General features: G+C 42.6%; 1 protein-coding gene across 1 annotated transcript in view; it reads right to left on the reverse strand.

Annotated features, from left to right (window-relative positions):
- The window catches only part of MUC4 (mucin 4, cell surface associated), a 51,883-nt gene extending 30,221 nt beyond the window's left edge, over positions 1-21,662 (reverse strand). Inside the window, exons 1-2 of the mRNA XM_059388335.1 lie at positions 21,533-21,662; positions 18,509-18,708 (exon numbers count right to left, since the gene is read on the reverse strand). Of these exons, the coding sequence (XP_059244318.1) occupies positions 18,509-18,708; positions 21,533-21,662 (330 nt within the window). The remainder of the gene's footprint in view (positions 1-18,508; positions 18,709-21,532) is intronic.
- Between the last annotated feature and the right edge of the window lie 249 nt (positions 21,663-21,911).

Genomic DNA, 21,911 nt, shown 5'->3' on the forward strand with positions numbered 1-21,911 from the left:
GGAGGAGGGAGTTGATGTGAACACTGTGGAGATGGTGCTGGTGTGAGATTCTGTGCTGGTCTTGTTGGTCTGTTTTGTGTCTGTCGTAGAAGATGTTGAATTTCCTGGAGTAGAATAAGGAACACAGTGCTGTTGAGGGTCCTTCTAATTCTATTGTCATTGAGATTTTGAGGTGTTTCGATTAAAATTGCCTGTGACCTGTTCTAATTTGTGTTTTGTGTTTCTTATAGTGGTATTTATTCGGCTGATGCCTTCCACTTTTCTGACATTTTCATATTTGTGTGGTTGGCATTTCAGTACTATTTTTCACAAGGATTTCTTCTTCGTAGCCTCCGTTCAGTCAATGGGGTTGAGGATTATTCACTTTAAATATACGAATGAATGTCTATGAGACATCGATTCTACTTCTGTGTAACTGTGGAGTTTTTAACCTTTTTTGTACATGTCCATATCCATACCATAATTCCCTGGACTAAATGGCTGTAAGGATTTATTTATTTTACCATGGCTAATATTTTTCTCACATAAGTAGCAATTAGTCTTAAATTATATGGTAACGGATGTTTGTGGTAGCAATTTTCTCCATTAGCAATTAGTTTGGAAGATAGTAATGGAAAATGGTAGAGGTGACCTCCTACTTTCCCCATACCTGGGTTACAAGCCATCACCCATGTACTTCAGTTTCAGATGAATGTTTTATTTAAAATACACCCACAGTTCATGTACTCAACAAATTTCAAATTGTCACCCATCCTATACACGTATTTCTCAAGCACTACAAAGGAGTTAGGTAGCCATCTCTTCTTTTCCCAGCCTCTCTTTATTCTCCTTAATCCAGTGTTTATCTCTCCAGTTTCCTTCCCAATTTGGGTCTTCATCCCATCAAAACTTTTTCAGTTTTAACCCCTACTGTTATTCTTGTGATCTTGTTTTACTCCTTCATTTCTTTCTATTAGTCCATCTGAACCATGCAAAAAAATTACTGGCCTATCAAAAACTTCTCTGGAGAGCTAGAATTGGTAAATAGTTGTGATCTTGTATGTTTGAATCCCAGACATGCCTAAATACATTTCCTATTGACAGCAAACATGTCAATCACTTGTACTATCTTAAACAAGTAGTTTATTCACGTTAAGCACTTGGAAGTACACCCAATAATACAGCAGAATGTGAGGACTCAAGTTTGAAGTGATTCCTTCTTCTGTGGAATAGTGTGGGTTTCTGTCATGGGGATGGGAATCCTGTCTTTTAGTCAGGTAATTATATTTATTTCATTTCACTCTTCCTGAGGACCTTCCTTGTGGGTGATTCCTCTACCTACCATCCAGAACTTTTCTTCCTTACTTAACCTTTTCTTTTTAAGTAGAAGTAAAATTAATTCTATTTGGTTTTCAAAACCATGTGGGTTCTTGAGCTCAGGTCACCCATTTCTACAAACCTCAGCAAGATCTTTCTAAAGAGACAACCACCTTAAATTGTCATATGGGCCATGACCTATGCCCCAAACTACTTTTAAGACTAACAAAACTGTTTTTATGTTCTTTTTTTTTTTTAATAATCAGAAGGGGAAAAAATCAATGTGATAATAGTGAATATATAATAATTAATCTATCCTTGGCCACATTTTTCTTTAGTCCAACACAGCTGTAAAATAATTTTTTTAACAACGTGTGAACCCCAGGAGGGAAACAGTGTCTAGGGTCCATGAAAGTCATTGTATGGCCCTTTGTCTAGGCCGCCTGAACAAAAGCATGGACCCATTGGTAAAGAGATAGGCAGCATAGTAGAAGTTCATTTATGACAATCTAATTTCATTTAATATTTTGCATTAGTTCAGTAACTTAAATTGGTTTTTTTCTCCCCAAAACCATCTTTGGTTCCCCCGAAAAACATTTTCTCCTTTGCAGTTATTGAGATATAACAACAAATCCAGTTATAACAAATTTGAAGTATTTATGTCTTTCCTGAAAACTCTTTTCCATGTACCAAGAGATGTTGTTCCTTTAAGTATTATGAACATCAAGACCAAGATATTGCTCTTTCTTTGAAGAGAGTTCTTTTCTCCAAGGTGTCAATAACCAATTTCAATATACTTACCTGGAAGAAGGAGATTTTTCATGATTGGCCAAATTCAAAATACTCAAAGGATTGATAAGACTGATATTTAGAAGGAAGGGGGTAGGGAGAGGGTGGTTGAGTTAGACACTGGAAGAGTATGTGCTATGGTGAGTGCTGTGAAATGTGTAAGCCTGATGATTCACAGACCTGTACCCCTGGGGCAAATAATACATTGTATGTTAACAAAAATAATTTTAAATAAATAAATAGAAGAAGGGGCTTCTCTAGATGGTTGAGGGCTCTGACATATATAGTCAGGGCCCCAAGAGTAAATTTGTCAACTACATGTGCTAACTTTTTAAAAACCCTATAATGTGAATGTCTCTTTTAAATGAAAAAGACATCGTCAATTTTTTTCAAGAAAGTTGGAATAAAATTAAGTTTTCATCTTTTTTATTTGATTTGAAGTGGCCAGTCTTTCTTGCTGAAGTTGCCAAATATTTCTTCCCTTAAGACAGCCCTGAGACGTCCAAAGAGATGAAAACAAGTTCCTTCCCTATAGACAATAAATAGTGTCTATGTGGAAGGAAGACATTCAGTCGCACAGCACGGTATGCATCCCTGACTAACTAGCTGGCACTGAGCCTAAATGAGCCCAAGATTGAGTTGGGACAATAAAACCTGCTCCAGGTTGGAGATTTAGATATGCCTACAGGTAAATTTAAAGAAAAAATTTTGCAACAAGAACTCGGTGTCCAGGTGCAAGATTCCTATAGAGTGACTATCTCAGGACTGTAACAACCCACAGCAGTCTTCCTTATGAAAAGGAGGGCAAGGTTAGACTAGAACGGTTACCAGACATTTTAAATGCCCCAGTGGGAGAAAATGTTAGCTCTTGCAACCTGAACAATAATTTTTTTAAACAAACAAACAAACAAATTAAAGGTCTACTTCTCCCCTTCATTTCTAACATTTTTCCCAATCTAGCAGAAACCTAAGAAGTACGTACTCTACCTTGGTCATTTTATTTTATTTTTTTCTTTCTTTTTTTTAAAATTATTTATTTGATAGAGAGAGATCACAAGTAGGAAGAGAGGCAGAGAGAGAGAGGAGGAAGCAGGCTCTCCACTCAGCAGGGAGCCCGATGCGGGACTCGATCCCAGGACCCCGAGATCATGACCGGAGCAGAAAGCAGCAGCTTAACCCACTGAGCCACCCAGGCGCCCTACCTTGGTCATTTTATAACACGACGTTAATTTAACTGATCATGCCTATTTTTTTTTTCCAATTTACTTGTTAGGCAGAATATTTAAATACCAGCCTGTTTGGTTTAAAATATTTGACTGTGGGCACCTGGGTGGCTCAGTGGGTTAGGCCACTGCCTTCTGCTCGGGTCATGATCTCAGGGTCCTGGGATCGAGTCCCGCATCGGGCTCTCTGCTCAGCAGGGAGCCTGCTTCCTCCTCTCTCTCTGCCTGCCTCTCTGCCTACTTGTGATCTCTCTCTGTCAAATAAATAAATAAAATCTTTAAAAAAAAAAAATAAAATATTTGACTGTGCTCCCACTAGTCACAGACAAATTCTCAGTCAAGCAGTAGGGCAAACTATCCTCCTGAATTTTGTTGTTAAGGATCTTGGGTCTTTTAGAGCAAAGAAAAAACCAAGAAACAGTGAGGTTTTTTTGTTTTGTTTTGTTTCTTTCAGGAGATTATTCTTTTTTGTTTTCACTGGCTCCCTAGCTATACTCAAACTTATTTTTCACCTCGGTGTTCCTAACTAGTTGGAGGGATGATGTTGGTGAACATCGTCAAAAAGATGTGACACACTCCCCACCCCTCATTGACCCAAGAGCTGGACCCCGGGCACTTGCAGGCTCCTTGCCCCTCCCTTTATCCTGGAAATGTGGGTTCCATGTCCATTTCCTACTCCCAGAGGCTGCTCCAAGGACAGCCTTAAGATAGTGACATATAAGTCAATCAGAGAGAGTCAATTATCATATGGTTTCACTTATTTGTGGAGCATAACAAATAGCATGGAGGACATGGGGAGTTAGAGAGGAGAAGGGAGTTGGGGGAAATTGGAAGGGGAGGTGAATCATGAGAGACTATGGACTCTGAAAACAATCTGAGGGGTATGAAGTGGCGGGGGGGTGGGATGTTGGGGTACCAGGTGGTGGGTATTATAGAGGGCATGGATTGCATGGAGCACTGGGTGTGGTGCAAAAATAATGAATACTGTTATGCTGAAAATAAATAAATAAATTTTTTTAAAAAAGAAAAAAGATAGTGACATAGTGCTGGAAACACCTACAGGACATATGTGACTGAGCCCAGTTAGGGCCTCTCTATAACCTTATAAGATTTGGCAGGCAGGTGCCAGGATCTATTCAGCTTGTTGCTGCCTAAGACAAGCCTGTACTTAAGTTCCCTTTGCTATTATTAAAACTGTCACCTACCAACCTGGAGTGGCCCACCTCTTTCTTGGGTCTCTCTCGACCCTCTGAGCACAGGGGCCAGTTTCAGATTACACCTGGGAAGTTCACAGGAGGGTCATGAACGAACAGATGAAGTTTACAAAGAGACAAATGCCCAGGGAAGAAAGTTCAAAAGCAGTTCCTGGAGTTGACTATAATTCCACCACTTTCTCTTCTTAAAAAAGCAATTTGGATGGGGTGCCTGGGTGGCTCAGTGGGTTAAGCCTCTGCCTTTGGCTCAGGTCATGAACTCAGGGTTCTGGGTCCTGGGAGCAAGCCCTGTACCAGGCTCTCTGCTCAGCAGGGAGCCTACTCCCCGCCCCCCTGCCTGCCTCTCTGCCTACTTGTGATCTCTCTCTGTCAAATATATAAATAAAATCTTCAAAAAAAAAAAAAAAAGAAGAAGAAAACAATTTGGACATTCAGGTTAGTGAGAATGATTATGAGTCAGCTTTAATTTATTAAAATATAAGTGACTCAAAAAAAAAATAAGTGACTCACTTGCCAGCTTCTGTGCCTTTTTTGTTTGTTTGTTTGTTTGTTTGTTTGTTTTAATTTAAGACTTTATTTATTTATTTGACACAGAAAGAGAGTACAAATGGGGGGGCATTAGGGAGATGGAGAAGTAAGCTCCCCGCTGAGCAGGGAGTCTGACTCAGGACTCGATTCCAGGACCCCAGGATCATGACCCAAGCTGAAGGCAGGTGCTTAACTGACTGAGCCACACAGTCACCCCTGTGCTTTGTTAATAGTAGTTAAGGAAAGGTGACATACTTCTAAGCTGGCATGGACAGACGCATGGAATGAGCTTCAGACTGAGCTTGGAGGTCCTTGGGTCCCTTCTTAACCCTCAAATGAGTCTGCTTCAACTTTAAAAGGAGACTTCCTCTATTCAGAATGATGAGTAGATTTGCTTATAGGACTTCCAATTTTATGCCTGAACTCTCTTCAGTAAAGTTGCAAAACTTGTTTTCTCCAGATAAAGTTTAGATTAGAAAACATTCCCTACACAATTATCATCAACTTTATTTCATTTTCCTAAGAACATAAATAAGAGCATTGCTCTATTATCTGACTTTGAGTCACCAGACAGAAGTTACAGACATGCCAGACTTACTAAATTTATTATAAAATCTTGGCAATTAATATATTTTCAGAACCTGCATCACCTCTGTTACAATCAATATCAGCAGCCAAAGTTTCTTGATAGCGTAGCCCAAATTTTTTTAAATAAATATTTTTGTTTGTTTGTAACAGTAGTACAACTCTGTTTCCAGCAATATGGAAGAAGAGATAAGCCTTTAAGGGCAAAACCTGTAAATGCCAGATAATGGAGAGTGCAGAGCTCAGTGCAGAGCTGACTGAGATCAGAAGAAAGGAAAGAAATACTCAGGAGTGAAAAAGCTGAAACCTGAGATGGTAAGTCAGTCTCCCACAGGATCTGCAGCTCTTTGAGATCTAGACTGTTGAGTTTTAAAGGCTCCATGGGAAAAGGAGACACATTCTCAGATCAGGACACTGTAAACTGAATATCTCCTGCATAAATCTGGAACTCTCAGAGAGAAGGTGAGCAAAAAATTCAGAAAGAGGGGCGCCTAGGTGGCTCAGGGGGTTAAGCCTCTGCCTTCGGCTCAGGTCATGGTCTCAGGGTCCTGGGATCGAGCCCCACATCGGGCTCTCTGCTCAGCGGGGAGCCTTCTTCTTCCTCTCTCTCTGCCCCCCTCAATGCCTACTTGTGATCTCTTTCAAATAAATAAATAAATAAATAAATAAATAAATAAATAAAACCTTTTTTAAAAAATCAGAAAGAAAAAAGGAAAAGAAAACTGAATGGAAGATATTAAGAGAAGAATAGAACATACTGAAACAGAAACAATTGAAAATAGAATCAATAAAGCCGAAAGTAGGTTCTTTGAAGATACAGTAGAGAAACTTCTGGCAAGGTGAATTAAGACAAAGAAAGAAAGAAAGAAAGAAAGAAAGAAAGAAAGAAAAGAAGATAACAGAAAGGAAGAATATTAGGAACGAACTTAACTTTGCACCTTAAGGACCTAGAAAAAGAAGAACAAACTAAACTCAAATCCAGAAGAAGGAAAAAGTAATAAAGATTAGAGCAGAGATATGTGAAATAGAGAATAGAAAAATAGAGAAAATCGATAAAACCAAAAGTTGCTTCTTTGAGAAGACCAGAGAAATGGATAAAACTGTAGCTAGGTGGACTAAGAAAAAAAGAGAAGATTCCAATTACTGACATGAGAATGAAAGTGGGGACATTACCACCAATTCTACAGAAAGAAAAGATCATAAGCAAGCACTGTGAACAGTTCTACATCAACAAATTAGATAACCGCCACGAAATGATCAGTGTGTTTCTGAGAAACACAAAACACAAAACACAAGACTAAATCATAAAGAAATAGAAAATTTGAATAGATCTATAACTTGTAAGGAGACTGAATCAGTGATCAAAAATCTCCCAACAAAGAGAAGCCCTGGGCCTCATAGCTTCTGGGGAATTCTACCAAACACTGAAAGAAGAGCTAACACCATCCTTTTCAAACTTTTCCAATAAACTGAAGAGGAAGGAGCACTCCCTAACTCATTCTTCTTTTTTTTTTTTAGATTTTATTTATTTATTTGAGAGAGAGAGGGAGTGAGGGCGAAAGCAGGAGCAGAGGGAGAAGAAGCAGATTCTCCACTGAGCAGAGAGCCAGATGTGGGGCTCGATCCCAGGACCCTGGGATCACAACCCGAGCTGAAGGTAGGCACCCAACTGACTGAGCCACCCAAGTGCCCCACCCTAACTCATTCTTTTAGGCCAACATTACCCTGATAACAAACCCAAATACACTACAAGGGGGAAAAATACATCCCTTAGGACCAGTATTTCTTACAAACACTGATGCAAAAGTCTTCCACAAAATAGAAGCAAGCTGGATTTAGCAGCATATTAAAAGGATTATATACCATGACTAAATGAGATTTATTCCTGGAATGCAAGAATGATTCAACATACAAAACTTGATCAATGCAATACACCACATTAATAGAATGAAGGTGGGAAACAGCATGGTCATCTCAATTGATATAGAAAAAACATTTGACAAAATTCAACACTCTTTCATGATAAAAATGCTCTCCAAACTAGGAGCAGAAGGAAACTACCTCAATATAATGCAAATTATATATTGAATTCCCACAATGAACATGAACATCATACTCAAGGTGAAAGACTGAAAGCTGTTTCTCTTAAGATCAGAAACAAAGCAAAGAAGCTTGTTTTCACTATTTGTATTCAACATAGTAGTGGAAGTTCTAGCCAGATCAATTATGAAGGAAAAAAAAAAGGAGAAAGAAAAGGAAAAGGAAAAGAAAAAAAAGGAAATAAAAAGGCATCCAAATTAGAAAGGAAAAAGTACAATTATCTCTGTTTATAGATGATATGATCTTATATGTACAAAACTCTAAAGGTTCCGCACTAAAAACTTATAAAAATAATAAGTGAATTCAGCAAAGTAGTAGGATTCAAGATCAACACACCTTGAATCAAAAACCAGTTGTATTTCTAAACACTAATAATGAACAATCCAAAAAGGAAATAAAAAAAAACCAATTCTCTTTATAATAGCATCAAAAAGAAAAAAAATACTTGGGAATTAACTAAGAAGGTGAAAGCCTCCTACAATAAAAATTACAGGGCATCTGGGTGGCTCAGTGGGTTAGGTCTTTGCCTTCCGCTCAGGTAATAATCTCAGAGTCCTGGGATCAAGCCCCACTTCGGGCTCTCTGCTCAGCAGGGAGCCTGCTTCTCTCTCTCGGCCTGCCTCTCTGCCTACTTGTGATCTCTCTGTCAAATAAATAAATAAGATCTTTAAAAAAATAAAAATAAAAATTATAAAGTATTGCTGAAAGTCATTAAAGAAGGCAAAAGTAAATAAAAATAAGCCCCAAGTTTAATAGACTCAATATTGTTAGGATGTCAGTACTATCCAATGTGACCTACAAATTCAATGCTGCCATCCCTGTCAAAATCCCAATGATATTTTTTGCAGAAACAGAAGAACTTATCCTAAAATTTATGTAGAATCTCAAAGGACCCTGAATAGCCAAAGCTATCATGAAAAAGAAGAGCAAAGTTGGAGGGCTCACACTTCTGATTTCAAAACTTACTACAAACCTATAGTAAACAAAACTGTAGTACTGACATAAAGACAGACTTACAGACCAGTGGGATAGAATAGAGACCCAGAAATAAACCCTCATATATATTGTCAAATGATTTTTGACAAGGAAACCAAGACTATTCAATGAGAAAAGTACAGTTTGTTTTTAAATAAACAGAGTGCTGAGAAAACCGGATATCCATAGGGCGCCGGGGTGGCTCAGTGGGTTGAAGCCTCTGCCTTCCGCTCAGGTCATGGTCTCAGGGTCCTGGGATTGAGCCCCGCATCAGGCTCTCTGCTCAGCGGGGGGCCTGCTTCCCTCTCTCAGCCTGCCTGTCTGCCTGCTTGTGATCTCTCTCTCTTGCTGTCAAATAAATAAATAAAATCTTTAAAACAAACAAACAAACAAACAAACAAACCAAAATGGACATCCACTTGCAAAAGAATGAAGTCAGGCCCTTGAAGAGGTGTTTGTATACCAATGTTCAGAGCAGCATGATTTGTAATAACTAATAACATAAAAGAAACTCAAGTGTTCTTTGATAAGTATCCCCTGAATGGATAAGCAAAATGTGGGAAATACATACAATGGGATGTGATACAGCCTTAAAGAAGGAATGCAATTCAGACATTGCTGTAACATGCATGAATATTGAGGAAATCATGTCCAGTGATATAAGCCAGTCACAAAAATACAAACATTGTACAACCTCCACTTAAATGAATCACTTAGAGTAGTCAAAATCATGGAGACAGAAAGTACAATGGTGATTTCCAGACGCTGGGAGGAAAAGGGAAATAAGGAATTATTATTTTAATGGATATGAAGTTTCAGTTTCACAGATGAAGAGTTCTGGAAATGTGTGGTGATGACAGTAGCAAAACATTGTGAATGTATTTAACGTCATAGGATTGTTACTTAAAAATGGTTAGGATGGTAAATATCATGTATGTGTATTTTACCATAATTTAAAAATAAGATGAATTGAGAAAAAAAATAGAAATCTGATAGAAAATATTTTAAATTGAATCAATAGTTAAAAAATAAACCTACCCACAAAAGGTAGGTTAAGATGATATTATAGGCAATTAGATAATTCCAATTTTATATAAACCCTTCCAGAACTTAGTAGAAGAGGGAATGCCCTACAACTAATTTTGTAAGGTATTATAACTTTAATACCAAAACTAAGACAGGAAAACTAGCCTGGGTGGCTCAGCCACACCACATTAATAGAGCTTTCAGCTCAGGTCATGATCCCATCATGGGACTCCTTGCTCAGTGGGGTGCCTGATTCTCCCTCATTTGGCTTCTCCCTCTGCCTGCCACTCCTACTGCTTGTTGTCTTTCTCTCTCTCTGGCCAATAAATAAATAAAATCTTTTTTAAAAAGAAGAAAGGAAAACTATAGATGAATAAATCTCAACAATAATATAGATGGAAATGTCCAAAACGAAATATTAGCAAACCAAGTTCAACATTGGATTTATTAAAAAAAAAAAAAAAAAATTCATCATGATCAAGCTAGGTTTAAGCCAGAAATGCAAATATATGGAATTTTATTAATGTAAGTCACAATATCAACAGAATGGAAGGGAATCATAATCATTCCAACAGTTGAAGGAAAAGCATATGACCAAATTCAATACTCATTCCTGTTAAAACTCCAGGCAAACTAAAAAAAAAAAGTGAACTCTTAATCTGACAAATGATGTCAATAAAAAACCATTAGCAAACATTATACTTGAAAATAAAATATTGAAGATAAAATATTGGAAACATTTTCTTTAAAATTTAGAATGAACCCATGTCAATTACTTATTTGACATTAGGCTGAATGTCTAGCTAATGCAATAAAACAAAAAAATAAAAATAAACAAGGATAGGAAGTAATAGAGAAGTTCTTTCTGGTATGGAAAGGAAGAAACACCCTGTGATCACTTGTAGATGCTATAATTGCTTACATATAAGGCCCCCCAAATTTCAAATTATTAGCAAAGTTCTCCATATATGATTAAAAATGTAAAAATAACTATATTTCCATACATTAGCAAAAGGAAATATTTTTAAATGATAGTGTTTATGATAGTGACAAATATAAAATACCTAAGATTAAATCTAACAAAAGAGGTGCTTAATCTCTGTGGACAAAGTTATATCACTTCATTGCAATATATTAAAGAAGATCTATTCATTATTTTAAAATTGCAAAAGAGAGATAATTGAAAGATCCATACCCCATAATGTCACTACCCAGACAAACACATTATTTCATTTTTACTTAAAATCAATTAATTAACATAGAGTGTATTATTAGTTTCAGGGTAGAATTTAGTAATTCATTAGTTGCATACAACACCCAGTGCTCATCACATCACGTGCCCTCCTTAACGCCCGTCACCCAGTTACTCCATCCCCCCACTCCCACCCCTCCAGCAACCCTCAGTCTGTTTCCTATAGTTAAGAGTCTGTTATGGTTTGTCCCCCTCTCTGATTTCATCTTATTTTATTTTTCCCCTCCCTTCCCCTATGATCCTCTGTTATATAATAGAATATCACTCCGCCATCAAAAAAATGAAATCTTGCCATTTGCAACGACGTGAATGAAACTAGAGGGTATTACGCTAAGTGAAATAAGTCAATCAGAGAAAGACAATTATTATTTCACTCATATGTGGAATTTAAGAAATAGAAAACCACATTAATTTGTGTCCTTCCAGCATTTTTTTGTTTTATATATATATATATATATATATATATATATATATATATATATATAGTTTAACTTAGCCAACATATATAACTTTGCAACATATGTATCTTTGCATCCATTTTTTAAAACTTCATCTGATATTATGAGCATCTCTTTGTGTATTTATTCTTTCTAAACATAGTCTGAGGAGACAAATCTTTTATGCCTTGGGTGGTATAGTTCCTTCTCTCCTCCCTTTTGGAGGCAAGGAAGTGCTGGCCAGGGGCCAGGGTGGCAGGGTGGGGGAGACTGGGAGGGAGGGACTGGGTCAACTAAACCCAACAGCAAGATCTTGGGTGTTGTATGCAACGTTCCCTTGCTAAGCTCTGGGGGCCCCTTTTCCCAACAAAATCATTCCCTCCACTGAAATCTTTCATTACCACCATTCCCATTTCCGTTTCCCTGCAACAGTGCAGCACGAGGGCAAGTGTCTCTCCTGGAACACTGAATTCCGTGTGCTTAGTTAGCTCTAACCACCCCTCTGGAGATAATGAGAGCCCAAGAACCATGTACACTCTACTGATTCTTTGCTTTGCTTGTAAGGTTTTCCCTAATAAACCTTATTTAATGCTTATTCCGTGTGTTGCTAGTAGGTCTGTATAATTGTGTGCGTGTGCATGTGTGTGTGTGTGTGTGTGTGTGTGTGTGTGTGTGTACATGTATGTCCATGCCCCTATGGAACATTGGATGTTGCCTTAATACATTAAATAATATTCCATCATAGGAACAGCCCCTATTTAACTTACTGGTGAACGCTTAGGCTGTTTCCAGTGTGTTGCTATCATAAATAAATCTTTGATGACTATCTTTGGGTATAATATTTTGTTTTGTTTTCATTATTTCAGCTCATTTCCTTAACAGAAATTTCAGTAAGTAGACTTACTGGTTAATGCTGTCATTAACAACTTTCATGTCATTAATTCATACCACCAAATTTCTTGACAGAGAAGTCATACTGATTTACAGCCCCATTAGCTATTTCTCAATACTCTTTCCCTTTGTGATTTTTTAAAAAGATTTTGTTTATTTATTTGAGAGAGAGAGAGAGAGCACAGGGGGAGGGAAAAGGGGCAATGCGGGGCTTGATCCCAGGACCCTGAGATCGTGACCGGAGTCGAAGGCAGATAGTAACCAACTGAGCCACTCAGGTATTCCTACTCTCCCCCTTTGGAAAACGTTTGTACTTGGCAGTACCAGTTCTAAATCTTGTCCAACAGGGCTGTGTCCTGCTTTTGAACCTTTGTTTAAAAGATATGCCTGTCCGGGGTGAGTTGACTAGAATCTCCTGCTCCAATGAATAAGAAAACAAGCGAGCCCCCTCAGGTTGATAACTCTTGTTTTCTCCTGTAGGGGAGAAGGCACAGTCTTAACAAGTCTTTAAATCTGTTGGGCTTGTCTTTAGGAGGAAGAGACTGGCATTAGTTATATAAAAACTACACTACCATATCTGTCTTTCACCACCATTTAAACAAGTCTTAAGCCACTCCTTCCATGGATTAGTCACCAATGTAGGAAAACAGTTTGCTAACCTCAAGTAAGTTATTCCTCCACAAGAAATCCTGGTAGGGGAGAGAGCCATAAAGGAGCTCTTCTTGGTAAGAAAGTGGTTCTCAGAAGATAGGGTGCCTCCAAATCCCTGGGGTAACTTGTAGAAGTGGATTCTGGGGCCTGCCACCAGAATCTGATTCCCTATATGGAGTGGGGTCCAGGAATCTGCCCTTTACACATGTGCAGGGTGATTTTGATACCCGTAATCTATGGACCACATTTTAAGGAACACTGTCCTTAAAACAAAATAATAGTATCTGCTCTTAAGAATTTTTGGTAAGGGGCACCTGCGTGGCTCAGTCGGTTAAGTGTCCACCTTCAGCTCGGGTCATGATCCCAGGGTCCTGGGATCAAGCCCCACATTGGGCTCCCTGCTCAGTTAGAACCTGCTCCCCCACCCCCCGCCATTTCCCTCTTCTTGTGTTCTTTCTCGAAAATAAATAAATAAAATTGTAAAAAGAAGAAGAAGGAGAAGGAGGAGGAAGAAGCTTTTTTTGTAAGCTAAAACCACCTTATGAAGTTGTAAGGCAATGAAATCTGGGGGCTTGATCAAGCATGATTCTCAAGAATAGTCCCAGCTTTATTTTTGGTGCTCAAGTTTTGCTGGAATGAATAGACCTCATCTTTTAACAGCATGCAAGCCCAACTCTTCAGCTCCTATCAGATTTTTAGACAACTGAAACCTGTCGTTCTCAACCTGACCAAATGCATAATGTATTTGCAGAGCTGAGAGCTAGGGATTTGAGTGTGAAGAGTTGATACTTGAGAGAAACATTTTTCCTCTCTTCTCCTTTCCCTCCTTTCTCTATGAGCACTGAAAAGAGCATCTAACTTGATCTCCTATGTCCCAGAACCCTCTCCACCAGGAAACATCTCTGCCTTCACCTCATCCCTCATCCTGGCCCCCAAAATGGGCTAACTCTCTACCAAGAGACTACACACAGAGAGACACACACAGACAGACCCAGTGCCCAGTCTGCTCCCCTCTTCCCTCCTTGGGTGCCTCAGCCCATCACCTCTCTCTTTCTGAGAGTCTCCTTCTCTTCTGCTTACAAATGCGTTTCAGTCTGTCTGTCTGTCTGTCTCTCTCTCTCTCTTTAAGATTTTATTTATTTATTTGATGGACAGAGATCACAAGTAGGCAGAAAGGCAGGCAGAGAGAGAGAGGGGGAAGCCGGCTCCCCGCCGAGCAGAGAGCCCCATGTGGGGCTCGATCCCAGGACCCTGAGATCATGACCTGAGCCGAAGGCAGAGTCTCAACCCAATGAGCCACCCAGGAGCCCCCATTTCAGTCTCTCTTGACCTAAACCAAGTCTTTTTTTCCATCCTTATCCCTTATCTTTTGTTTCAGCCACGAGCATCCTGAAAGTCAGGTCTATACTCTCCACCTCTTTTTTACCGTCTATCTACTCCTTATACTCTGCCCCCCACCCCAGTCACCTCACCAAAAACACATTCCTGAAAAGTTATAAAAACCCTCCTTCCTAATCACCAAAACCAATTTTCTTCAGTTCCCATTAGTCTCTGAAATCCAGCACCGACATCCATTCATCCTGTCAACGAAAGATTTACCGAACACCCACATCAAGATTCTCCTCAGCCAGTGTCTCCTCACTATCTGCACAGCACTGCCTCCTCAAATGGAAGGACTCTGCTCACCCAGTGCTCTCCCCATTCCTTCTGCTCCCTGGGCCATTTCTCTTCTCTTCTCAGCTTCCAGAGGAAGTCAGTCTTCTGGGTGTCATCTCCAGCTTTCGCCTTTCTTCCTACAGCTTCTGTCTGGCTAGACTGCATCTACTTTCACACCTTACAAATCCTGGCTTCACACACCTACCCTGGCTTCACACCCATTTTTCCAGACTCACCTTTCCAGTGATTACCTGGCTGGCCTGTCAAATGCAACATGTCCAAGCCAAATTTCCTCAGACTGTTTCTTCTGTCTTCCTATGTTAACTGTAACATCAGATCCCCCCAGGTACTCAGGACAGAAGCTCCCTGAGTCCTTTTCGATTCCTTTGTTTTCCTTGTCCCCGACATCACAGTTTGGCACCAACTATTATTCCTCCGAGTTATTGCTCCCATCATGGTCTCTCATTCCCTTTGCTGTGTGAGCCTCATTACTCAAATCTGAACAGCGGCCGCTAACTGCTCCTCTTGGTTGCCCTACTCCCTACCTCCACCCACTGCTGGCTTCATCTTCAGCTATGGGAACCGCGAAGGAGAGTATCTCATCATCTCCTTAGCAGGGATCTTTGAGAAAATGCCTGGATTGCCCTCTGTGGAAGGCAGCTGTTTGGATTCGAGGGGCATGGGTCCAGTTGTCTTATCAGGGCCACGGAGACGGGTGACTGGAATCACTCCTGTCATCCTCTTACAACTGTGATAAGGAAATCAGGATCCTGAAACATGTGTCCTTAGAGGGAGGCCATTTGGTTCTGGCTGAGCCTGTGGTCGAGAAGAGTGTTCAGTAGTCTTGTCCGTAAGTCTATTTGTACTGCAGAGTAGTTTCTGTAAGGAATGCCCATTACCAAGATGTTTCTGTTGCACACATTGTCTCCTCTTTCAGTTTTTGAATGTCAGCTGACTTGTGGTTAATTGGTCAATGGAGCTGGGAATAGCGATTTCTTTTGTACTTCTCTCACTAGGTACATTTTGACTCTATAAACAGTAAAAATGTTGATACTGCATATTTGTATAGGGCTTTATAGCTTCTTTTAATTAATAATGCCCCCTTTTCACAGAAGAGGAAACCGAGATTTGGAGAGGTTGAGTGACTTGCCCAACCCCGCATGCCTTGTAAGTGACAGGGTGGGGGCTCACAGTAAGAGTCAAGGCTTGAAAACTGTGAGGTATTGCTTGGCTGTGGGACTGTCACAGAGGACATGGCCTCTCCACAGTTTGGGCTTTTCCAACCCTTCCTCAGGAGAGCTGAAGTGAAGGGTGGAGAAAAGGAGACTGACCTTCCCTGAATTCTTACTCGGCCACAAGCAGAGTGTTCTGAGCCCGGTTCAGCACATTTTCAGGGACAAATGATGTGATACCAGGCTATTTCTGCCAATTTTCCTGGTGTCTCCTTTTCTGTGATGATGCCAGTGAGTTACAATGGTTGTTGACTCTTTGGGGTGACAAAAGGAGGGGTTTCCATCAAGGGCTAGTGAGGGCACCAGGGGTGGCCAGGAGGTGGGGCATTCCTCCCTCAGAGTCCCAGAACCCTCCATGGGTTTCTTGGCTACCATGGCAGTGAGAGAGCACTCAGCAAGGCAGTTACTACACTGTATCTGTTAGGAGGTATCTAACACTTGTATGAGTCCTCTCAGGGCAACAGGGATACAGAAGTTGATGGTGTTGATAAGCATTGTTTCTTTTTTGCAGCCCACTGGTGATTCCACAGGTATGAGGAGGTCATGGGTGTATTGTTGACTCAGTTGAAGGAGTGGTGGCCGCAGTGGTGATGCTGGGGGAAGATAACATTCCCACCGCTGGTGAATCACTCCTTGAGGAGAAACAAAGCCTCCGTCTTACATGTGTGCATTGTGGGCAGAGGTTTATTTTTAGTGCCTGGTCTGTTTGTCTTGAGTTATTCCTGGAATTGGAGGTGAGGAACCCATGAGCCAAATCACCACAAAGTTTTACTTTTCTGATGCTATTTCCTGATTGGTGGGGCTCTTTGCCAGGCTGTGCCTGGGGCAGCAGAGAGCTAAGGAAGCACCCACCTGTGAAGATAGCCATGCAGAGAAAATGGACTCATGGATGGGAAAGCAGGTGCCCTCGAAGTTATATAGAAGTTGGCAGAGGATGGCAGGACTACCTCTCTGGCCTCCCTATTTGGGAGCCAAGGGCAATCTGTGTGTGTGTCAGCCTCAGAATCGGCACAGCTCTCACCCTAATAGTTGGTAACTTGGCTCTGGGTGCTACTTCAGCCCCTCTCACAGAAGAAGAGCTAGGTTATAGAAACAGTTGCTCACACACAGCTGAGTCAGTGCTTCTCAGGATTGAAGACTGCCATTCCCTCAGAAATTCTTGACCAAGGAATGAGATTTCTGAGCTGTTCCTGGGCTGTGGGTGATTTCAGGATGCCGCCCTTCTGTGGTCAGAGTTTGGGAGCAGGAGAGTTCCCAGAAGATGATAGCTACAATGGCTATTGGAGCCACAGCTGTAGGGTCTGACAGGTAACAATGGAGGTGGTAGCTGTGGTTTGTGTTTCTACTTTCATCTTAGAGGAAACAGGAACTGTGACCATTGGGTATTTTTCCTCCATTGTTCTTAGAATTCAAGATGAGGAAAGTCGCTAACTTGGAATGTCCTTGGGATTACTGATCTTGAGATATCTTCAGCTCCTAGAATGGCGGCTGGCATACAAGGATCTCTTCATGGATGTCTGTTGAATAAACAAATACATGTGGCCCCATCCCTTGGTCTTTGGTTCCTTCAGCTGAGCTTTGGAGAGAGTGTGAGGTTGCACCTGTTTCTCCTGTCACTGTGGCAGCGGCCTGGGGGCCAGGAGGAGGCCAACTTGATGGCTGCTGCCTGGGAAGTATGACGACCACTACAGCAGAAGGTAGCCAAACTCCTGAAGGCAGCCGTAGGCGAGGAGGGTGTGCCTGCCTGAGATGGGAGCCAGGGAGAGATGAGTTCCAAAACCAAAGAGTGGAGGCTAGAGATCAAACTTCTGAGGAGAGGAAGGGGTGAGGAAAAGAAGGTTGGAGCTTATGAACAGGTGGTGGAAGCTGGATTTTGACATTTCTTGACTAGGTTCTGGAGCTTCTGGGGTTTTCACCAGGGTAACGTTGGTGCTGCTGCCAAATGCTGGAGAGGGTCAGTCAAATGACCTGTGATAGTCTGCAAGGTGAAGAAACACCTAGTGGATGGGCATATCCACTAGTCACAAACTGCTGTGACTTCAGTGGGTATAGTTGGAAAAGAAAGACAAAGTTCTTGCCTTGGAGCCAACTGTGAAGGGCAGTCTAAGTTTTTTTTCACAGTGCTTCTGACCTAAATGTTTGAGATCAGCTTAAAGGAGGTGGCTCTGTTTACTAATGAGGAAAAGGAAGGAGATGTTTGAAGAAGCTAATTATGAAAGAGGCTTTTTCAATACCTCAGTTCCGTCAGCACACAGTTGGCTGGTCTCTGACTAGGGAAGAAAGATATGAAGCAAGAAAGCAAGACTGTAGTCACTACTGTGATTTAGTGGTTGCTTGGTTGTTTTAGCTGTGATTCCTCACAGTCATGTTGCTTCTGACCCCCCCTAACTAGGTCCTTTCTGAGCCTGACAGGAACAATGAACAGCAGAATCTGACATGGCCACGGAGTGGCTAAAAGCATGGGTTCTAGAGTCAAAGTGACCAACATTCACTGTGTGAGTTGGACAAGTTACTTGACCTCTCTGAGGCTCGAGGTCCTTAGCAGCTAGAGTGGGATGGTGGTAGATAACAGTAACACCAGTGCGTGTGCTGCACGTGAAGTGCTTAGCTCAGTACTTCAGTTCAATAAATGGCACTTAGTTCTGCCTGTTACCTTGGTCATTACAAACGTCTGGGATCCCGGTGAAGGCAGCTGCCCTTGTAACCTGTTGTTGTTCTCACTTTTCCGTTCCCTTCTCTGATCTCCTAAGCTACCGTCGGGCCAGCCATAGTGTCTTCTTCCTGGACTCCTACAGCCAGAAGCTAACCGGTCTCCCATTTCACCCTTGGCCACTTCCAATCCATTTTCCTCCGCTGTATCAAGGAATCACTCCAAAATTCAAATCTGACTATGTCACTCCTCTACCTGAAACCTCTCACTCTCTGCCCCTTCTAGTTCCTTAAAACCATAAGCCATTCCACAGTTTAGTAGGCCCTGTGTGATCTAGACCGGGCCTACCTCTTTCAAGTCCTTCCCAGTCAAGTTCTTTCCTGCCTCTGCCCGTCTTGCCCTGCCTGGCTTGTGCTCATTCCCACCACTGCCTCCCCCTTCTTGTCTCAGCTCAGAGCGCAGCCCTTGGTCAGAGAGGCCTTCCTGGACTTAACTAATCTAAATGAAGTCTCCCTACTTTGCTTTCATCAGAACATTCGTTCAACTAATTCCACAGTTGTGGTTGGGAATTTTTCTGTAACTATTTTCTTTCTTTCTGCATACTAGATCTTCGTTCCAGGAGGTTGGGCCCTGTCTGTTCCATCTCTCACAGTGTACACACAGTTCTGCCCTAGAACAATGTCAGGCACTCCTTAAATAGTTGTCTAATTAGCCCATGTATGAACAGATGAACAAATGAACGAACGAATGAATATCTCAGCAGGGGTTGTGAGTGCTTCTGTTTGTCCTCGTTGGTGGGCTGGGCTGGGCTGGAGATTCCTCTGTAAAATGTTTCATTATGAAGTGCAAACCCACGAAGCGAGGAGGAGTCAGGAAATTTGGATTCTAGTCCCACCTGCCCTACTTACTGACTGTGTGACCTTTAAAAACTTTGGAGGCAGGAAGCACACGCGAGTTATTCGTCTTTGTATCTAGAGCACTTGGCATGAGTAGAGGTTCAACAAGTGAATGAAGAAGTCCAAGCTCAAAGCCCATCGCCAACAGGCCTTTTGGGACTCAAGTTGCTATTGTAGTTGGGGGCATTTACGAGGAGAGTAATTGTCTATGCAGACCTTAAAAACGCACACCGAGCTGCCTGCAGCGGAAGCCAGCACCCAGCACCCTCCGTTGGAGCAGCGCCGTGATGGTGGAGGCCTCGGGCACAAGCACACACACCCAGTTCCTGGGGCCTCTTCAGGGTCTCAAGGAAGATGCTGAGCATTTGCACCTCTACAAAGTGCCAGAAGCTCCCTGGGGCACAAGGTGACTTCGTTTCGGCTCCACATCTCAGTGCTATGCTGGGGAACAGGTATACGGTGACAACTAAGGGTCTGCTTGCCATGAATTCAGCTCGGTGGAAGCAGAGACGAGCATTCTAGGAGGACATATGGAAGAAAGAGGACAGACGCCTATAAAGTCTTCCATCTTGCCCTTCAAAGAAGTGGCCCCAAGAGCGGCAGGAGGCACCTATCTGAAGCATTTCAGGATGCTAGCATTCCGGAGTGCCACGAAACCAGGGGATAGACAGCAAAAGCACTTGTTGGAGCACATTAAAATGCAACTGCTTCTTGGCCTCTCCTGGTCACGAAGACATAAATCACTCTCCGGTCAGACACTGCCAGGACAGCCTCAGCCTCCAGAGTTGAGCCCAGAAATCAAGGGTGGGGAGGAGATCACTGGGCAACGCCCCGAGAAGCCATGGGCTCAGCTCTAGTGGGGTGCGGGGGAGCTGCCCGACAGCAGAGCCAGCCTTCAGGGGCAGCTCAGGCCAGAAGCCACATTCTAAATAAGCCAAGCCAGCCCTTGGAGGCCCACAGGAAGGACAAGGGTGGCCTTTTGGAGGTTCGAGAATGTCTGCATGAATGAACACACCTTTGTCCGTAGAGATGTCCGTTCCATTCCTGGCTTCACCCTCCCCACCCCCAATCTCCCCAGCTCTAAAAGGGAGCAGTCCCTTCTCTCAAACAAGATTTTATGGTTCTTCTACTTTACACCAGAGATGATGTCATTTTATGCTCACCACAACCCTATGAAACAGTTGCTTGGCATTTAACTCATTCTGCTAATAAAGACACCAAACTAAAGGGACTCTTCTCATGTCCCCGGGGATGGCTAGGAGGCAACACTCACTCAAGGTTTTCTGACTTGAAGTTTCTGCTCTTTGCTGTACATTTGGCTGAGCCACCAGGTAAATTTGACCTGTTTTCTTATTAGGACCTCTTGTTCGGGGCTCTCTCCTTGGTGTCCCCAAGCGTAGTGACAGTCTCCTGGGGTGGAGTGTGAGGGTGGGGGAAGATGCCCTGTGGCCTTGGTGGCAAGCTGGGTAGGCCTCCCCCAGACAGACTGGAGGTCCTCTGAGAGAGGGACAGCAGGAGACCCAGCCCCATGGGGCCCTCTGTGATGCGGTCTCCTCTGGCCTGCACTTGTGGCAGTCTGTAACCTCCCAGTGGTGGCCCTGGGCAAGGCAGCAGTCCCTCCGTTACAGGGACACTGATAGGATTGGAGACTGGGTTTGATTTTGACCCAGTTTCCTTGCCATGGGGTGTGGAATCAGGGGTCCCAGGCTTCTTTCTGAGTCATTCTCGCCTGAAGCCACTGGTTACCTCTGACTTCCATTGGATCTCGGTCCAGCCCACCTCTGTGCACCTTCCTTTGCCCCGTTGACTTTTGACAGCCAGAGCCTTTCCCTAAAAAAGCCCTTACCACTGCAGCATCTTCATGGGAACCCCAGGGCTTTCCCTCCAGCGGCGCAGGGGCTCTGCCTGGGTGAGGGTGCCTGCAGCAAGCATGGAAACAGACCCAGATTCTGCCAGATGGGTCACCCTCAGTGATCCAAGGGAGTGGGACCGACCAGTTTCTGCTCGCCCAGAAGCTCCCTGGGGCACATGATGGGGGTTAACTACCTGTCCTGTGGAGACTCTCTTTCCCTCCATGTTCTCCAAATGCTCAGTCAGATGCTTGGGGCAGCACTTCCCACCCCCCACCCACCTCCTTTCCAGGCCAGTCTCCATCTTGTCCCCTCAACAGTGCACGGGCCCCAGCACTCCAGGACATCACTGTACTTCTTCCAGGCCCTCCCCTTCATGGTCCTTTGTTCCTTCTCTTGTTCATACCCCATGGCTCCCCATGGCTTTTCCTGGCCACCCGCACCCCAGTTCTTGCCCTCTGGGCTCTTCTCCTACCAACTCCCTGACTCCTCCTGAGCAAGAGAACCCTAAGGCAGGGCGAAGAGCAGAGTTGGTAATGAACCCTTTTCTGTTGACTTTATGTCACAGAATATCAAAACTTAAGAACGTGGGAATCCAGAGTCATGCCATCCACCACCCCACTTTTTATATAGGGGAACCAAGGCCGGGAGAGAGAGAGA

Source organism: Mustela nigripes, chromosome 2, assembly GCF_022355385.1.
Source record: "Mustela nigripes isolate SB6536 chromosome 2, MUSNIG.SB6536, whole genome shotgun sequence".
Classification (NCBI taxonomy): domain Eukaryota; kingdom Metazoa; phylum Chordata; class Mammalia; order Carnivora; family Mustelidae; genus Mustela; species Mustela nigripes.